The following is a 20,000-nucleotide window of genomic DNA, read 5'->3' as shown; positions in this document are numbered from 1 at the left end:
TAAAGTTATTGACTGTGATCCCTATATTATTTTTTATAAGAAAGGCAATGCCTTGTTTATTAGTATGTTGTCCACTAAGATAGATGTCTCCGTCCCATTCATCTTTTAAGGTTTGTGCTAAAGTATGTGTCAAGTGACTTTCTTGTAGTAGGCATATACTATATTTTTTTTCGTCTAACCATTTGAAGATTTTAATGCGTTTGTCTTTATTTTTTAGCCCTTTTACGTTCAGAGTGCATAATTTAATCATTTATAGAGAGGGAGGGTGTGTAAATATTATTATGTGGGTTTGTCCAGTAAGTTTCTATTTTAAAGATGTCCATACATACATACAAAAATAGAAAGCAAAAATTAGAGATACAAAAATATGAATATTCTATAAACATGAAGAAGTGAGAAGAAATAATCACAGAAGTGAGAAGAAAACACAATATAAAACTTGTCCCCAGTAGAGACATACAAAAAAGGTCAGTAAAATACAACATGTGAATATACAAAAACAAGCAAATGTGCTAATGCAAGGTAAATTGCCCTAAGTATAAGAAATAAATTATATGTATCTAATGTTCAATTATATACAATGATTTCTCAGATGCGTACGTATAACTAATTTGCAGGATAAATTTTAGCAATTCATTATTTATTTTAAGTTGTTTTATTGTATTAGTTATATTTGTTATAAATACGTATATACATTCTTATACACACATTTATATATATACTTATATGTGCAATCATTTTAAAAATAATTATTTATTTAAAGATTGCATTTTTAATAACGTAGAATGCACTCGCATGACGCGCTGTTTTAAATTCATTCTTTTGTTGAACGATTGACGGATTGCGAACAGTGTAATTTTTACTCATCATGGATGCAAACAAAACTAGACAAAAATTAACATGGACAATTTATTCATACGCAAACTTTGATAAAAACAGCATTAGCCAACAGATGTTTGAATTGTATATACTATTAAGTAAAGAATGAGACAAAATAAGAATTGTTTAACAACCAAAATTAGTAATCACTGCCGGAATCAAGGCTGCATCTTACTTGATGTAGGGTTACGAATTTTGCAAGTTGAAAATAACAGCCATATTGGTTTTTTTAATTGATTAGGTAAACCAAATTTTAATTTGAAGAAAAAAAACGTCAGTGTTCTACTTGAGTGTGTACCATTTGGAATGCTGATTACATTTTAATCGATGAATATATCGAAATGTTGTCTTGTTACTCTGCTTTTTCATGAATCTGTCGAGGACAACTACCCATGGCGTAGCCGCGGAAGCTCAAAACAATTTTGATATTACTGAGAAAAGTTCGATTCATTTAGTTTATCTGTTTTGGCTAATGATTTTAACAATCAAACGTTTATATCTTTTTCCCCCAAAGATTTGGGTGTAATATTGAAAGCTTTGCTGTGTAAACCTCTCTCCAACTCGTCGGATACATTCAAGTACATAACGACAACAAAAAATAATATATCTCTCCATCTGGTGAAGCGGCAGTTCCAATTCGAAAATTTGTTATACCAATGTCCAAATGCAATTGCGTGCAGCTCATTATTTCATAATGCAATAAGCTTTGGGTCAATTATTCGTTTGCAACCAATACTGGATCTCGCGACGTACATGTTATTAGATTATTTCTCTATTTCTATGTTGATATGTGTACCTACATGTATGATCAAAGTGTGTGTACTTGAAGTTGACCAGTTTAATGAAAGAATAAATTGGCATGAATAATAAATTTATAGTTATATTATATTCTGTGCTACACTTTCTAGAGGCGACACTATTTTAAAGAGTCAGATGAAATACTCACTACACTGCATCTCTTTTTAACTACACAAGACACCATCAGTAAGAATATTAAGTGAAAACATTGAAACGAACCTTAAGAAGCAGGGTCAACACCATTACTAAAGAACTAGTAACAAAGAAAGCGTAACATAAAGAATACACGGCTGGGGTTAAATACAAATAAATTTGTTTTATAGACAGGCGTAGAAAACCTACTGTGTTGCAGCTTTAGGAATTTGCCCATGTTTTTGTCTGGAGCAAATGCATTTATCTGTATTTGACACTTACCAATAATCATTACCATCGAATAATGTATGCATTTTAGTCATCATCTCGACGGTGAACAAATGAAAATTGATTATAACACATAATAAATATAAAATAACGTAAAGAAAAGGAAATGAAGTCACTATATGATGCATGTTTACCCTGTCCAACAAAGTAGAAATACGCCTGATTTTATCTGTCTTTTATCTATAGCTGTCTTTGTTTTATGCGCGTTATGATGACGTTTTAAAATGTAACATTTCCGCACGTTTCTTACCTGGACTAGAGTGTTCAGAAGATAAGGAAGAACCGTCAAGGGATACTTCAATATGGCAATGATTGACAACGACACGAACGCGGTGGATGAACTTATGTAATGACCATCTTTCAGCAGTACGTACACGAGAATGATGGTGAAATGGATCTGGAAAAATAAAGAAAAGCACCATGAAACCCACGTATCTGCTTCACATTACTGTATCTATTTATTTGAGCGCAAGTGGATGGAAAGCCTTATTCGTAGTGAGATTGTTTCATGTGAAGAACAAAAACTTTATGTCTATGAAAAATAGATTAAGAACGCTTCTTATTTGTGAGCATCGCTTCTTCTTTAAATTAAACTCAAGTTGAAATTACGTTAACAACTTTTTAATTATGCCATTGAGCTATTATAGACTTATTCATGCGTTATTTTTTAACAAAAATCGTTGTCACACACAGACCGGAACGTAAAACTCGCTATGGTTCACATAACATATATCTAATTATGTTTTATGTGTTACATACCAAAAACTGACTGTGATTTGCGAGCGATGTACCAATCGCCATTAGATACGCATTCTTTTTAAGGAGTCGGATTTCCCGCACACGAACCTCGTCAACTTTTTTAATGAACGTATACTCCCAGGCGTACATTTTTAATACCTTAAAACAATAAAAATACAGATTTTTGATTGTTTTCCAACCATATATAAAATAATAAACGGTTACAATTCGTAATTACATCAGATTGTAACAATTGTTCCCGATAATACACGCTTTCATAGTCTTTTAGGTTTCACACGCGAATGAGATCAATATGCAATCCATTATTCATCACATAATCACCACATTTACTATTTGCGTTTAATATTGAAACGGAGCATATCTTACAATATTTCAGGTATAACTATCTTGTATAGATTTTAAATCAATACAAATTGAAGGACTATTATTACAAAACAGATCTTAACAAGACGTCATAGACAACAATAAGATCTAACTCTGGACTTAAAGAATACAACGCTCTAAGCTTCACCGCAAAGCACGTGTTTAGTATTTATCAAATCAATTACAAGCAAGTTAATAAAACAAAATAGTGACATACTTTAACGCCGCATAAAATTTCATTCATGAGTCGAACCCGTAACCCTTTCAAGTGAAGCAACTCGTTTTGTAGCTTGTTCTGGATACGGACGATGTAGCTGTTCACGGGGATATACAGTAAGCTGAAAGCCATTCCGGCCGCAGTTGCAGGACCTGGAAACGAAGACAAAGGTGTACATCGAACTTGATGAGTAATTAAATGGTAATTAAATTGAATGCGTATTTATTCCCTTTTTTATTGTTTAATTTTATTTACACTCATATGTATACTGATTAATGCTGGGCCAAGTGTGAGGTTGAGCGCTCTGAAACCGGTTTAAACCCCCAGTGCTTTGCAATGACCGTTCCAAGGCGGTGACCCCAGCTTATTATTTTATGTGTGTGAGTTGTTGCGTATTGTTCTGTTTCGTACTGTTTTGGAAATTCGTCACTTGCCTTAAATAAAAGACCAACATATTATAAATAATTAGAGTGCAATACTGCTCAGGGCAGCTGGAGTTTCACTTATTTACATTGATGACGCATTGTGTCTTTGAAAAGAAGACAAAGGTGTGTATCAAACTGTATGGTGTCGAGAGGCTTTGAAGAGAAAACAAAGGTTTTCTATGAACGTTATGATGCTATAAGACTGGGAAAGGAGGACAAAGGTATACGTGGATCTTTATGATGTATCGAAGCTTCATAATGTAAAGAACTAATGAGTGTCCCACTACGGCTACATAGTTAAAATACCTGACTCTCTATAATTGTGGGTTGGTCTTGCGTTGTGTGAGGGAAACAGTGGAACCCGGGTATTTGGAAAAAAAGTTGATAAATGAGTCAAATGAACGATGGGTTGTGTTTTGAACTCAAAACTGTCCGATGAACGCCTTAACACCTAATTCTTACCACCGACTGTGTAGCATGAAGGCAGATAACGGTTTTACAATATGGCGTTCTAGAGAGAGTGTGAGAATAATTAATGACAACGTCAGATTTTTATTCTTTTAAACTTCTAGTTAAACAACTTATTCTTTCATTTATGCTTACCGCCGACACTTTCATACAGCATGTATGCCGAGATAATGGCGAACAGGATGGCGTTCGGGACATAGTACGAGAAAAACACGGCGTCTTGCAGACGCACGCAGTCGATCGACATGTGGTTCACCACCTCGCCGACGGAAATATTGTTTTCCGACTTGGATACTGTCAGAGCCTGCAAACAAGTGCTATTATCAGTTTTTAACATATGTAAGGTAGATGTTAAGGAAGGTCTTGGCCCTGAGCACAAACTGAAAGAAAAGTTTACATAGTTGTAGTAAACTGAGAAATTGTGTAAATAAAAGGTTAGACCACACTGTCGACTGAGTTGTTGTTTGTTCAACGTGCAAATGATGTATGCTTTCGCGTTTAGTGGCACGTTGCATACGTCAAGCAAAATTTAAACTATTGCTTTTATGGACGTTTTTAGTAATCAAGATCAATGAAAGGGTAACGTCAAAACCATGACATAAATTACAGCAAACAACTGAAGGACATGTTCGTGTTTTCTTTTATTTTCTTATATTATTTTATGTTCCAAGCAGTTTTTCACCAAGTAAAATAACTAAATTCATAACAAATACAGGCCAAATTTCGTTTTAAATCAAGTATATATGTACATATGCATGGGTGCACAAACCATATATTCGGAGTCAGTTATTTATTAACCACAACCTGACAATAGTGAAAATATTCCTCAAAATGCTTTGTTTCCTTTTTTCGTCATGTATTCTTAGTGTAGACACGGTATGTCGACTCAGCTATTATCAAATACGCATGGGTGTGCTTGATCACCTTGTTAAACACCTACATCGGTTCATGAATGAATACTATCGCATAAATCATGTATATAGGCGCTTGAGTTAATACTTGTAAATCAAGTATATAGGCGCTTGAGTTAATACTTGGAAATCAAATAAATCATGTTTTGTATGATTGCCATATTGCTAATCCAGTCCATCGATTCTCGCATGCTTATCTTCTGCAAAATCATGTACATCGACTTTTAAACGAAAACCATGTCAGGGTGCAGGATCACGTGACTTTGTGGTGTTCACAATTAAAATGTAATGGATGTTAACACACAAAGACACCGGTAAGTGCAGCATTTTTTTTTTCAAATAACTTTTTTAAAGAATTTCAACTAGTGTATATAAGATTTTTTATGCAGTGTGAAGTACATAAGAATTATTTTTTTAATAAGTCTGTGTTCTTGGCCAAAATGTTGATGTGCACCGCATCCATGTAGTGGCCATGTACACGTTCATGATGCACGCAACGTAACATTTTGACGCCAATTTCAGACGTATTCAAGGATTTATTCTTCAATGTTAAGATATCGGCACAAGCAGATATTAAAAAATGTCTTTCATGCACTAAAGTTGTTTTGCAAATGTATTTCCAATAACTTGAGATATTTGCGAAGTGAAGTTCTTAACGATGTGCTTGCATTCTTTCCAGCCTGTGTTTAAACCACTGTGTACCCCGTCAATACTGCACCCTGCATGTTATAAATCCAGTAAATCGGCTCTTGAGTAATAAACATGTTATTACTTCAGTTCATCAGAAGGTGCTTAAATGATTTCCTTTTTATAAATCAAGTGCATGAGCGCGCGCTTGAAAACTTTTTCAAAAATCAAGCATGGACATTTGTTATTGAATGACTACCTTCTTATAAACCAAGTACATAAGCTTTTGCAAAATTACTTCTTATAAATCAAGTACATCGGACAGTGCTTCATTATGTTTCAAGTACATTTTCTCGTGAAAAGTTACCTTTTCATAAATCAAGTACATAAGCTCTTGCAAATTACCGCTTATCAATCAAGTGCATCAGAGAGTGTTTAAATATGTTTTTATTAATCAAGTACATTTTCTCGTAAATTGTTACCTTTTTATAAATCAAGTACATCAGTGAGTGCTTGATCCGCAGACCGAGCGTGGCGGTATGGAAGAGCACTGTATTGTAAAACACGGCGCACACCTGTATAATCACTACCATGCAAATACAGTAAACCACGCCTTCCCACGTTTTAGGGGCTGGGTCCGACCCCGGGGAGTTCTTTTTGTCTATAAAGTCTAGAAGGTATCTGAAAAACGAGACTTTCTTAGTTGACAATTCGTAACTTGAAAAGAAAGCTATGATTCAAACTTCGTCCCAAGTATTAGACAAATCTGAAGGAACAATATGCAAGGTCGACATACCCCGCTATTTCGATGTACGTAAGCAACGACTATTATGTCAGTGTGAATGAATGTACTTTTACAACAAAGTATTGTAAGAAATTATCTACACAGGTAGCTGAGAAACATTAAAACACTTCGGTAGGAATAACGTTCCTTAGAAACAATTTTGCTGAGGGGGTAAATGCGCGTAACATCAATATTAATATGGAGGAACATGCATTACAAATGAAGTGTTAGGAGGGGCGAGTGTGTCTTGGAAATACAAACTATAACGAGGGGTTTAGTACACATAATGCGTTATGGATTTCACATTTTGGAGGCGGGGTAAATAAACGTATCTTAGCAACATCGTGTTATGAGAGAGTGCATGTACGTACCTTTTCAAGAACACATAATAAGAGAACAAATATAAACATACCTTTTAAACAGTAGTAAAAGGCTGTTGAATAAACATTGAACCTTCGCAATAACTTATTGTTAGTGTCTGTTTTACGTACATTCACATCTACTTTTAAAGAGGGTTCATTATGTGAACAATAACATTTTATTAGGTGATTCTTAGCAATATCTTATTATTCTTATTGCGAATAAACGTACCTTAAAATTAGAGGCTGCAAGAAGTAGGTCAAAAGTGACAAGAAACTGTACACAACGAATTCCGTTATATCAAACGCATACGTCTTCATTAACACTTTCAGAAGATTGGCTGATGGGCGCTAAAATAAAAGTATATTTATCAAAGCACAAAAAGAACAAATATTTATTTCTGATATTTGTGTTCACAGAGATTACTACTACTACTACTACTACTACTACTACTACTACTGCTGCTGCTACTGCTGCTGCTGCTACTACTGCTAATGCTATTGCAACTGCTACTACTACTACTACTACTACTACTACTACTACTACTACTACTACTACTACTACTACTACTACTACTACTACTACTGCTACTACTACTACTACTACTACTATTACTACTACTACTACTACTACTACTACTACTACTTCTACTACTACTACTTCTACTACTGCTACTACTACTACTACTACTACTACTACTAATGATAATAATAATAATAATAATAATAATAATAATAAAATTAATAATAATAATAATAATAATAATAATAATAAGAATAACAATAATACTAAAACTACTACAAATACTACTAATACTACTTCTACTAATACTAATAATAATATATTGAGTACTTATACCTCTACCACCAATAACTGATATGTGTATGTGATTCATCTATAAGGGCTATACAAAATAGATATATACAACTATATCTGAGGCAGACTTATTTAACTCAATTACGATGCGATTTAGCTTAATAAATGTGTTTTCTTTCAGCAGTCAGACATCGTCTCCGAGATACGTATATGTTTGATCAGAAGCTAACTTTCCGAGCCTAAACTAGTTTCTGTTTGCTCCGTTGTGGTTCTTCTCCTCCTGTGTACGCCTTCGTCAGGTCTCTGCGCCACTGGACACCAAGAACTTATAACCGTATATTCTCTGAGGAAAACTAGCTTTCTAATTTAATTATATCTTATCCCATTTCTAAGATAAGTCTCTCTCATTATCGTTAAGCAGTCGGATATAGTCTCCTTGATACTTATATGTTATGAAGCACACTGACCTAGCGTTGACTCAACAACTACCCTGCTGCTCCGTTGCGGTACATCTCAGCTTTCGTCAATATTCTTCAGCCCATATGTGTTTTTTTCTGATCAGTCGACCTTGAGATCGTAATGGAGCAAGCAAATAAAGCCTTAATTGTTACCTTTTTTATCTCATGTACGGTTCTTCTCCTCCGTCTTGCATCCTCTTACTCAAAGGTGTTTTCTCTAAGCAGTCGGATATGGTTTTCTTGAAACTGTTATTTCTGAAGCAAATTACCTTTTCGCTCCGTTTCACTTCGTCTCGTACATCGCCAACCCTCTTTAGCAATGGTGTTTTCTCTGAACTGTCTGACATCGTCGCCGTAAAGCTCGTCTGCTCAATGGTCTCCTCAACGTCCGTTAACTTCACCGAGAACCGCTTGATGGTTGTTTTCCTCTGTCTTGAAAGTTGAACAAATCATGTTATATCATTATGCTAAAGCGTGACATAATAAGATATAACACATTTACATTATTGATAGACGTGAGCTCTTTTAGCATGCATTATGAGTGTGACTTGTATCTTGTAGTTGTGTCCCTCTTTGTGAGCGTGCAAATGGTTAACGTGATTAATAATGCAACTACCGTTTCTTTTATGCGATGCTGTTTGTTTTTTATAAACCCATTATGTAAAGTTATATACCACATGTTCTTATCTATTCTGTGTTGCATGACGCTATGATGTTCGTGACGCACTATGGTGTTGAAAAATACTATGATATTTTTTGGTGAAATATAACCAAACATAATATTATTCTACATTCATATTTGATCATAGCTTCAGAAGATTGTTTTGGGGGCCTAGAAAAGACATCGAAAAGCAATTTATTTTCATTAACAAGCTACTGATTGGCTTTATTCGATCATATTCGTTAAATTGACTTAAAACTACATAAAATAACCTGAAGAGATCATGTTTAAAAGAAATACGAAAGATTTCTGCATGTAATTGCATATTCTTATTAAATAAATTGTGAATCATAAAAAACATAAACAAATGATAGCCGGTCTTTATACGCAACTGTTTTGCCTTAATATCTAAATTCAATGCATTTACCTCAGTTTAGACTGTTCTTTCTTCCACGCCTTTTCAAGAGCGGGTCCTATAATCGAGGCCTTTAAAATCTCAGACTGTGCCCACATCTGGTCTCTCTGAAAGGTTTTCTTGTAGATGGAGTGAATAGTCCTGAAACGGATGTGATTCAGCATCACCATCGGCGTCTGGAATACGTTTTTCTTAAAGTTGGTGCGTTTTTGGCGCCTTTTAATCCCCCCCCCCCCCAAAAAAAAAACAAACAAACGAGGACGACACAATCAATAACTGTAACTGGTTTATCGGCGCGTATATTTGTCTATCTGGCGACAACGACAAATCAGGGTCGAACGCCAGTATGTGGACGACAAACCTAGAGATTTATGTATCGTGTTGTCGTACTTGCGATAAACATGGGTCGTGTTTTCATCTCGGATTTGTCGTTGTTTCGTGTTTGTATTCACCGATCCTTGATATTGAGTCGAAAGCATTTAAAACAGAAATTTCAAATCAAAGTTTTGATAGATGCATGCTATCAATGGTCATTGTTTGTAAAGGACACGGTTATATATGATAATTGATGTAATTTTAGTTGCTAAATGTGTAAGGATTTATTTATGGACACGGCCCTGGTCATTTGACAGTAGGCATTCTATCAAAAGAAAAGAATAAATATCACTATTTTACACACTCGTTAGACACTTGTGAGTGAACATGAACTTTCCCACCCAGAAAAAAAAACGTAATTCTGTTTAAAACATAGTTTTCGTCCATTTTAAGTTAAAACAAGGCCAATCATCTTATATGCAAATGATTCTAGCTCTGAAGATATTACATATCGAAAGAGACTAAGGTCATGCTTACTTATTTCCCCGCCCAACAATTAACAAATTTGTTATCAATCGGGCATGTGCACTTTAAAATGCACACATGATCAGAATATGTAAAATATAGACGTACGTATATAAGCCGTTCTTCCAAAAGTGAACGATAAACTTTACACAGTGTTGACTCTAAAATCGTGTATTCTTACTTTCCCATCCAACAGTACGTCAATCTGTTCAGAATTGAGCCGTTGTCGAGAGGACAGGGTTCCTGCAAATCAGATATAGATTCCGGTGGGAAAAAAATGTGTGTCTAATTATGTTATATAGAATAGGAATAATGATTAGATAATCGCATTAATCGAACAATATACACCAAAAATCGGTTTTCTTCAATTACAAGAAGAAACTGAAATGAGTAAAAACTGGAAATAGGCAGTTTTTTTTTTAAAGGGGCAGTAATCGCTGCGTATCTTAAAGAGTTGAACAAAGTAACTTAATATCTTTATATGACGTCAGTATTATCATTTTATAAGAAGCACGGGAAGCAACCGTGGAGAGGAGAATGTTTGAAGTAACCAGGGTATTGTACCTTTCCATGACGTCCGGTTGTCGGACCTTTCTCGGCGAAGCTATGTATCAGGAACTGCAGCCAAATCACAGCGTAGTACATGTAGAACACGACGTGGGTCTGGCACTGAGTCTGAAAATAATCACAGTGTAGTACATGTAGAACACGACGTGGTTCTGGCACTGTGTCTGAAAATAATCACAGTGTAGTACATGTAGAACACGACGTGGGGGTGTCACTGTGTCTGAAAATAATCACAGTGTAGTACATGTAGAACACGATGTGGGTCTGGCACTGTGTCTGAAAATAATCACAGTGTAGTACATGTAGAACACGACGTGGGTCTGGCACTGTGTCTGAAAATAATCACAGCGTAGTACATGTAGAACAGACGTGGGGGTGGCACTGTGTCTGAAAATAATCACAGTGTAGTACATGTAGAACACGACGTGGGTCTGGCACTGTGTCTGAAAATAATCACAGTGTAGTACATGTAGAACACGACGTGGGTCTGGCACTGTGTCTGAAAATAATCACAGCGTAGTACATGTAGAACACGACGTGGGTCTGGCACTGTGTCTGAAAATAATCACAGCGTAGTACATGTAGAACACGACGTGGGGGTGGCACTGTGTCTGAAAATAATCACAGTGTAGTACATGTAGAACACGACGTGGGTCTGGCACTGTGTCTGAAAATAATCACAGTGTAGTACATGTAGAACACGACGTGGGTCTGGCACTGTGTCTGAAAATAATCACAGCGTAGTACATGTAGAACACGACGTTGGTCTGGCACTGTGTCTGAAAATAATCACAGCGTAGTACATGTAGAACACGACGTGGGTCTGGCACTGTGTCTGGAAATAATCACAGTGTAGTACATGTAGAACACGACGTGGGTCTGGCACTGTGTCTGAAAAATATCACAGTGTAGTACATGTAGAACACGACGTGGGTCTGGCACTGTGTCTGAAAATAATCACAGCGTAGTACATGTAGAACAGACGTGGGGGTGGCACTGTGTCTGAAAATAATCACAGTGTAGTACATGTAGAACACGACGTGGATCTGGCACTGTGTCTGAAAATAATCACAGTGTAGTACATGTAGAACACGACGTGGGTCTTGCACTGTGTTTGAAAATAATCACAGCGTAGTACATTTTGAACACGACGTGGGTCTGGCACTGTGTCTGAAAATAATCACAGCGTAGTACATGTAGAACACGACGTGGGGGTGGCACTGTGTCTGAAAATAATCACAGTGTAGTACATGTAGAACACGACGTGGGTCTGGCACTGTGTCTGAAAATAATCACAGTGTAGTACATGTAGAACACGACGTGGGTCTGGCACTGTGTCTGAAATAATCACAGCGTAGTACATGTAGAACTCGACGTTGGTCTGGCACTGTGTCTGAAAATAATCACAGCGTAGTACATGTAGAACACGACGTGGGTCTGGCACTGTGTCTGAAAATAATCACAGTGTAGTACATGTAGAACACGACGTGGGTCTGGCACTGTGTCTGAAAATAATCACAGTGTAGTACATGTAGAACACGACGTGGGTCTGGAACTGTGTCTGAAAATGATCACAGCGTAGTACATGTAGAACACGACGTGGGTCTGGCACTGTGTTTGAAAATAATCACAGCGAAGTACATGTAGAACACGACGTGGGTCTGGCACTGTGTCTGAAAATAATCACAGCGTAGTACATGTAGAACACGACGTGGGTCTGGCACTGTGTCTGAAAAGTTCAAACTTCCATTTCAAATGTATGTCGTAAATTAAAATGCTTTTCAACACATAAACTTACGCAGGATTTTGATAGATTTGGAAAACGCCAATAATGTGTAGGTTCAAATCGAGCTGATACAATTTATGAACTAGTATTTTTTAATTTAGATAGAAATATTTATCTAAAGATGCATCGTAAAATTACTGTGATTGTGTGCTTAAGTATAACTATAAAACACATCAATCAACTAAACAAAATCATATGCGGATGTGTTAAATTTGCACAAACGTGTTGCTGTGTCGACCTTGAAGGGACATCAACCGGTATTTAAAAAAAAACAAAAAACATCAAACCCACCTTTCATACGTGAATATAGTAAGTATGTAAATATTCAATCATTTGGTTTCACGGTCCTTGTGAGTACTTAACTAAAGAAAAAACTGTGCACTTCAATAGTAAAAATACCTTACATCTACAGCATGCATTCATAACAATTCAACTATTTTCAATTGTCATTTTCCAGCTCCCACAGACATTATTCCGGGGAAAACATTTATAATGATTATATTTGCAAAACAATTGTAATTAGTGTCACATAAGATCTGTGTGATAGAGAATAAATTAAAGAAAACTAAACAAATGTTTAAATTTGTAAAAATAACATTCAGGATGATCCGTAAATATGCACCTATAACTTGCTTAACAAAGTTTTATTAAATCGGAAAATTCCGTTTTATAAACCGCAAATAAAAGTTTATAAATTGAGGATCAGTGTCGACTTATTAAAACAATAACCTTGTCCAGACTGTACGCGTAGATAGAGAAAGTCTCTCCGCATATTTGAAGTATCCAGAACGTGTACGTCACACCAGAAGTTTTACATCCGAACTTCCGCTGCACGTGGAGGATGATTATCACGAGCATCTGAAAGGGGGAAGGAGAAAAATTACAGCTTTTACGTGTTAGAAAACGGGGCAATGATACGTGTGAGAAAAAATGGCACATTACTTTTTTTTTTTTTAGTTTTGAGCACATAATTGATATTGCGTATTCTTTTATTTATTTTCTTGCATAAGTATAACAATCAATATATACAGAGACTCGAAAACACAATGTGCGAGTTTTTAAAGATTTCTACAAGATACAAAATTTCTAACTAATACTAACATATACCGAGAAATAAGTTATGGTATATAGCAACTTACATATGTCGCTAAACGCACACCTACGGCGACTTGAACAGAAAGCTGAACTACTTCAAGACCCGCGCAGTGATTACCATACATCTGTTGAAATGTGAAGTGTAAGTCCGCCAGACAAAGAAGTGCAAATGCAAGTGCCTGAAGGTGAAAAGTCTAGGTTGTATTATTTCTCGGTCAAAGAAAAAAGAATTAAACGTCTTGAATGACTTCAAAAGCTGCATATGTATCTTCTGCAATTCCGATCGCATCTTATTCGAGTTTCAGTTGAATGTTATTTATTATCGTTAATGCCCTCCGCTCGTTCAGTGTATATTTTACAAACAAATCAATTATGTAACACTATTTATGCAACAACGAAAAACACGCGAACAAACTTAGGAAACACAGTAAATCTTATTTGCTCGACTGCATTTAAGTGTGATTTGAATACTAGTGGACATTTTGAAGAATAAACGGTCTTTGTCGTTTAATAAAGCAATCCGCAAGCCAAAACTATACAAACAAATAAAAAACTGCAACAACGAATAAAATGAAACAAATATATTTACCATTTTGGAGACACTTAAGCAAGTAAAAGGCAAAGAAGGACGCCTGTTCTTGACCAGGTACACTATGTACGGTATCGCTACCATCCAAAGGAATCCGCATGGTATCCAAACCGGAAGTGTGTTCAAGAAGCATGACGTTAGCTCCGGTGTGACTCGTTCTAGATTTGAATCGTTCTATTGATGAAAGCGAAAGAAAATTGGGCTATGGTTTCTATTGATAATTCTAACTCGGCACTTGCCAAATTTCATATAAACAAAGAAGAAAGTCGTCCATGGGTTATTCTACAATAATTATGGGCGGAGCTTATACACTGAAAGCTGTAACTAAACAAAACATGCCGATACATTTTCCACCAGCGTAATAATCAGTTATTGTATGAATGAAAGTGTGATATCTGATCGACAGAACAGCCGAACGTTATTTTTATGGGCGGAACTTCACATAAAATAGTACACAAGAAAAATAAGATACATTGTATAAATCTTTCGTAAAATCCGTGTTAGAATCGAAATAATTCGTGTACGTTATAGTTTGTTGTCGACTAACCCACGGCCGGAAGTTTAGATGCGTGGTTTCAAATCACTCGTGATTTAATCTCTACGCATCTAAACTTCCGGCCGTGGGTTATTCGACAACAAACTATAGCGTACACGAACTATTTATTAAATAAAGCATTGATAACATTCCGTTTCTATATGCGATATAATCTTCAACTTTGTTGTTGTAGACAGGTCTCCTTAAATAATGCGATAACAATTTGAAATGCATAGGATTGCCATTCATTAATACAGACTAAACATGACAGATCCGAGTGTCCTATCAACATCAAATAAAAGGGTACACATATCAGTATACCGTATATTTAATTTCCGAAATTTGTATTAAAATTGAGCTTGTGATTGCATTATTTGATAATGTAAGAATCGAGGCACAATTAAGGTCGTTTTTTATTCTCTTTGTACCCCCACATTCGTGTCCGTATGAAATGATTTGCTAATTATCGTTTTTAACCCATTTATGCCTAGCGTCTAGAAAAAAAAGGCCTTGGCAAACAGCGTAGACCCAGATGAGACGCCGCATGCTGCGGCGTATCATCAGGGTCTGCGCTGTTTGCTTAAAGGAATTTTTGTAAGAAATATTCTAAATATAGAAATAAATGTACTAGACATCCCTAATTTTGGAAATAAATTGATCCAATTTAGATGGATGGGAGAGTCCACTAGGCATCGAACTAAATGGGTTAAAGGTCAAACGAATAGTTGTTATAGATCGATAAAATATATCAATATCACTATCTAAAGCAGTCTGTACGTACCCAGAACAGCTCGCTGCCACAAAGTTCGTATAATGCGGCGTTCAAAAATTCCGACATTTAATTAAAAAATTCCGCCAAAGCTTGTTTCAAAGACTGTTCCCGTTTCTCCTAAATCGCCTTTTACAAGCTTCTGTCATGTAAAGAAGCGTGGTATATTGCCTATATAACATTCGCGGACAGATATACGTGATGAAGTATATAGTATCATCTTTTTGACTTCGTAAACAACAGATTTAAAATCATAGGTTTATTTTGACGCATCCCTGTTCGTGTGTTAACATCTGATGGCGATATTAATTTTCATAAATCCGGGTACGGTTACGTTCCTGTTCTGTCCAGTCCTATCCGGATTTACGAATGTGTTAACGCATGCGTTGGTGTAGAATTTATTAATTGAAACATAAATTAAATGCATAAACGTAGTTATGGACTTGTAGACTAATATGTAGATTGATCATGTATCGTTCTAATGATAACATTGCCCTTGCAAGAACTGTTTCGTACCAAATGAATTATACAGTTAATGAATACATGTTACAATATACCAATTCAAATCCATGTGTATTTTGTAAAAATTTCCAACAATTATTATATATTAATGCTTCATTTTAACACGTATTTGTACTAATATATGTCAGTGAGTAAATTACCTACGTACTTATTTACAGTTCAGCCGAATGATAATTTTCAAAAAAGTTATATAAAATCCTTAAAATTGAGTAAAATTCCCACAAGCAAAATAACACTCATAAGAAAAGTGTCAAACATATATGTTTTTTATTGAAAATTAACAATCGAAATAGGACAAATGATTAAGTGTTTGTAGCGCTTTTGTCTGGTGTTAACCTATCCATGACCTAATGCATAGTGACATTTAACATCATGGCACTAAACCATTCTTTAATCATCTTAATTTTGTTTGTAGACATTACACTACTTTACAATTACCAATTTGTATTTGGGTAACTTTATTTCTATCTAATTTTCTGCTCCAATTAGAAGTTATATTTGGCACTAGATTTGCAAATGACATCTTGATTACATCCATGGCAATTAGATCTAAGATTTATCTTACTCTTATATATTTTATGTTAATTAAAACCGCTTTTTGAAGTTGAAAACTTGAACAACATTATCATTTGTAGTAGTGATCTCTTACATTATCTTATCCTGGCAGATAAATGGTTTGCAGCGTTCCATTCGATCGTTTTGATGTCGTTGCAATATTCTGGTACCTAATTTGTATTTGCTAGATAAAACTGGCACACGATAACCAAATAAGATTCGCGAAAATATAGTAAATATATTATTAATTTGACAACATAAGTGATGTGCCATTGATATTTTTATGGATGATGGTTTTGTTTGTTAGGTGATGTTTTTATTTCGCTTCTTTGTAAGTCACATCACGGAGGTCAGTATTTTCATTTTTCTGAGTCATCAGCTTTGACACACCCCTGTGATGGATGGGGTAATCACGTGATAGTCAAGATGGGGACGTCCATGCAGAGACAGGTATTTTTCGCCGTTTAAAACTATGTATTACTTTTGTTTTGTTTTTAAATGCCGCTCATTTTCCAGTCATATCAGTAGGAAAGTGATAAGCCTTTATTTCGGATTCATATTTGCATTATGTCCCGACTTTACTTGCTACCAATTTTCTTAGCGGGAGCTGTAATTTTGTATCGATATAAGAGAAAACCTTTGTCAGATAAATATCATGAAAAATACACATTAGATATCATTTGAAGTAATTTTGCATAGTTATTAAAACTTTAAGAACAACATATAGATCAATATACTTGTCAAAAGAAGTAAAACAAATCAATCTGTGCGCGAACTTGGCAGTTCAGTTGAAAAACATAAACTTTACATGTATATATTACATTTGGGATAAAGTCATACTGATTTTTATATTTAAAATATACATACAACCTTTGATAGAAATGACATCAAAACGATCGAATTACTAATCATTTAACAAATTGTTTTCATTACAATAACCCATATGCCCGCCTTGTTCTTAAAAGTCCTCGTCAGACCAGCCGTTATAATTGAATAACAAACGCTTTTTATTATAATGGACATTTATTAGCCGTATCATGCGAAAATGAGTCTTTAACCAAACGCGGCCAGTGTAGCTCAAACCAGGAGCTACCATGTCCGATACAGAGTGGTCTTATTAGCAGACAGAATAAAACCAGGAGATACCATGTCCGATACTGGGTGGTCTTATTAGCAGACAGAATAAAACCAGGAGATACCATGTCCGATACTGGGTGGTCTTATTAGCAGACAGAATAAAACCAGGAGATACCATGTCCGATACTTGGTGGTCTTATTAGCAGACAGAATGAAACAAGGCGATACCATGTCCGATACTGGGTGGTCTTATTAGCAGACAGAATAAGACCAGGAGATACCATGTCCGATACTGGGTGGTCTTATTAGCAGACAGAATAAAACCAGGAGATACCATGTCCGATACTGAGTGGTCTAATTAGCAGACAGAATAAAACCAGGAGATACCATGTCCGATACTGGGTGGTCTTTTTTGCAGACAGAATAAAACCAGGAGATACCATGTCCGATACAGAGTGGTCTTATTAGCAGACAGAATAAAACCAGGAGATACCATGTCCGATACAGAGTGGTCTTATTAGCAGACAGAATAGGTCTTGGGTTACGCTGGTGATTTGGCATCAGACCTATTTTCGCATGACGCGGCTTATTATCCCCGCCTAAAAACATTTCGCGGGATAAAATAATTGATGCCGTCCGTCCGTCCGAAACTTTGTCCGGAGCATAACTCCAAATATATTCAATGGATTTTCCTTAAAATCAGAATATAAACAGATTTCAACTAGGAGAGTGCATTGACCAAGAACCATAACTCTATCTTCCTTAGTTTTTTTAATTATCTCCCCTTTTATATAACTTTAAAGTACATTTTTGTCCGGAGCATAACTCTATTTCTACTAAAAGGATTTACTTGAAACTTGACATATAAACAGATGGCAAGTAGGAGAAGTGCAAAGACTAAGAACCATAACTCTATCTACCTTAGTATTTTAATTATCTCCCTTTATTTAATTTCAAAGTAAATTTTTGTCCGGAGCATAACTCTAAATCTACTGAAGGGATATACTTGAAACTTGAAATATAAACAGATTGCAAGTAGGAAAAGTGCAGTGACTAAGAACCATAACTCTATCTACCTTAGTTTTTTTTTAAGTATAACTCTTTCAGCCATAGTTTTTTAATTATATCCCTTTATTTGTTTTTGCAAATACTATTCTACTCTCTAAAAACAAATGTTGTCATACAATCAAACACATTTCGGCGGGGATTTGGCACTACAGTGACAAGCTCTTGTTTCAATTGGTTTGAGTCTGCTGATGAACAAAACTACAAGCTAAATAGTGAAAACATATATATAGGTAAATAAGAAAACACAATTATTATTTGTATTAACATTATTGTTCTCAAAACATTTGAAACCTCATCCAACGAAAATATTAAATTAAAATTTATAAAGGGCATAGGCATCAATAAATTGCCCGTGTCCATTTTCCATAACAATATATTTTTTGCCGACCTTATCATTTTTTGTGTTAAAAATGTGTTTCCGATCATGTTTTACCAATTCCATCTTGTTCGCTTAATTAAATATTGAGTTTGCAAGCATGATTGCTACATCATTTGATCATAATATATATATATATATATATATATATATATATATATATATATATATATATATATATATATATATATATATATATATATATATGTTGTTGTTTTTTATTTTCAAATTGATTTCAAGTGTACCTCACTTATTTTACAATAAGAACATTATTCACGCTTCATTTTCTGCGCTAAATGTCGGATTAATAAATATCCTTTTATATGATCGCGATTGGACATCTGGCCATTCGTATTGTTGTATATTGATTGCATTGATATCGATACAAGTTTGCGTAATCTTCTTGACATGTTTGCACTTGATACAACGCTGGACATTGCATTATTATTGAACTGCTATTAATCAATAATCAACCAGGCGTAAAATAAAACCGAATACTGAAAATAAACATCGATAACTTCTTATTCAAACCTTTAGTATAGCCTTAGCAGTAAGTATAGTTTTGGTGTTGAAATTGGTTTCTGCAATACTCTTCGGTATTGGTAGCAGAATTTATAACATTTTATTAAGGACTAGTGTGCTGATGGAATTTATTTGTTGGAAGATAGTAAAAAGGTAGGATTAGTGTACATTTAAACTGGAGATTTTTATTATTAACATTTTATTAACGTTATTATGAAATTTTAAATAAATTTTCGGTTATTGCCCATAGGTTAAACCTATCGCAATACCAGTTGTATTAATGTTATGTATGAGTTGTATTGGTAGCTGTAGTTCTTGTAGTAGTAACAGTATTTTTT

General features: G+C 35.1%; 1 protein-coding gene across 1 annotated transcript in view; it reads right to left on the bottom strand.

Annotated features, from left to right (window-relative positions):
* LOC127869834 (multidrug resistance-associated protein 1-like) overlaps positions 1 to 7,323 on the bottom strand; it is a 47,518-nt gene extending 40,195 nt beyond the window's left edge. Inside the window, exons 1-6 of the mRNA XM_052412494.1 lie at positions 7,243 to 7,323; positions 6,350 to 6,548; positions 4,465 to 4,633; positions 3,437 to 3,588; positions 2,857 to 2,994; positions 2,348 to 2,494 (exon numbers count right to left, since the gene is read on the bottom strand). Coding sequence (XP_052268454.1) covers positions 2,348 to 2,494; positions 2,857 to 2,994; positions 3,437 to 3,588; positions 4,465 to 4,633; positions 6,350 to 6,460 — 717 coding nt within the window. The 5' untranslated portion in view covers positions 6,461 to 6,548; positions 7,243 to 7,323. The remainder of the gene's footprint in view (positions 1 to 2,347; positions 2,495 to 2,856; positions 2,995 to 3,436; positions 3,589 to 4,464; positions 4,634 to 6,349; positions 6,549 to 7,242) is intronic.
* Between the last annotated feature and the right edge of the window lie 12,677 nt (positions 7,324 to 20,000).

This window comes from Dreissena polymorpha, chromosome 2 (genome assembly GCF_020536995.1).
Source record: "Dreissena polymorpha isolate Duluth1 chromosome 2, UMN_Dpol_1.0, whole genome shotgun sequence".
Classification (NCBI taxonomy): domain Eukaryota; kingdom Metazoa; phylum Mollusca; class Bivalvia; order Myida; family Dreissenidae; genus Dreissena; species Dreissena polymorpha.
Note: the sequence above shows the minus strand (reverse complement) of the source record. Positions and strands in the feature narration are given on the sequence as shown.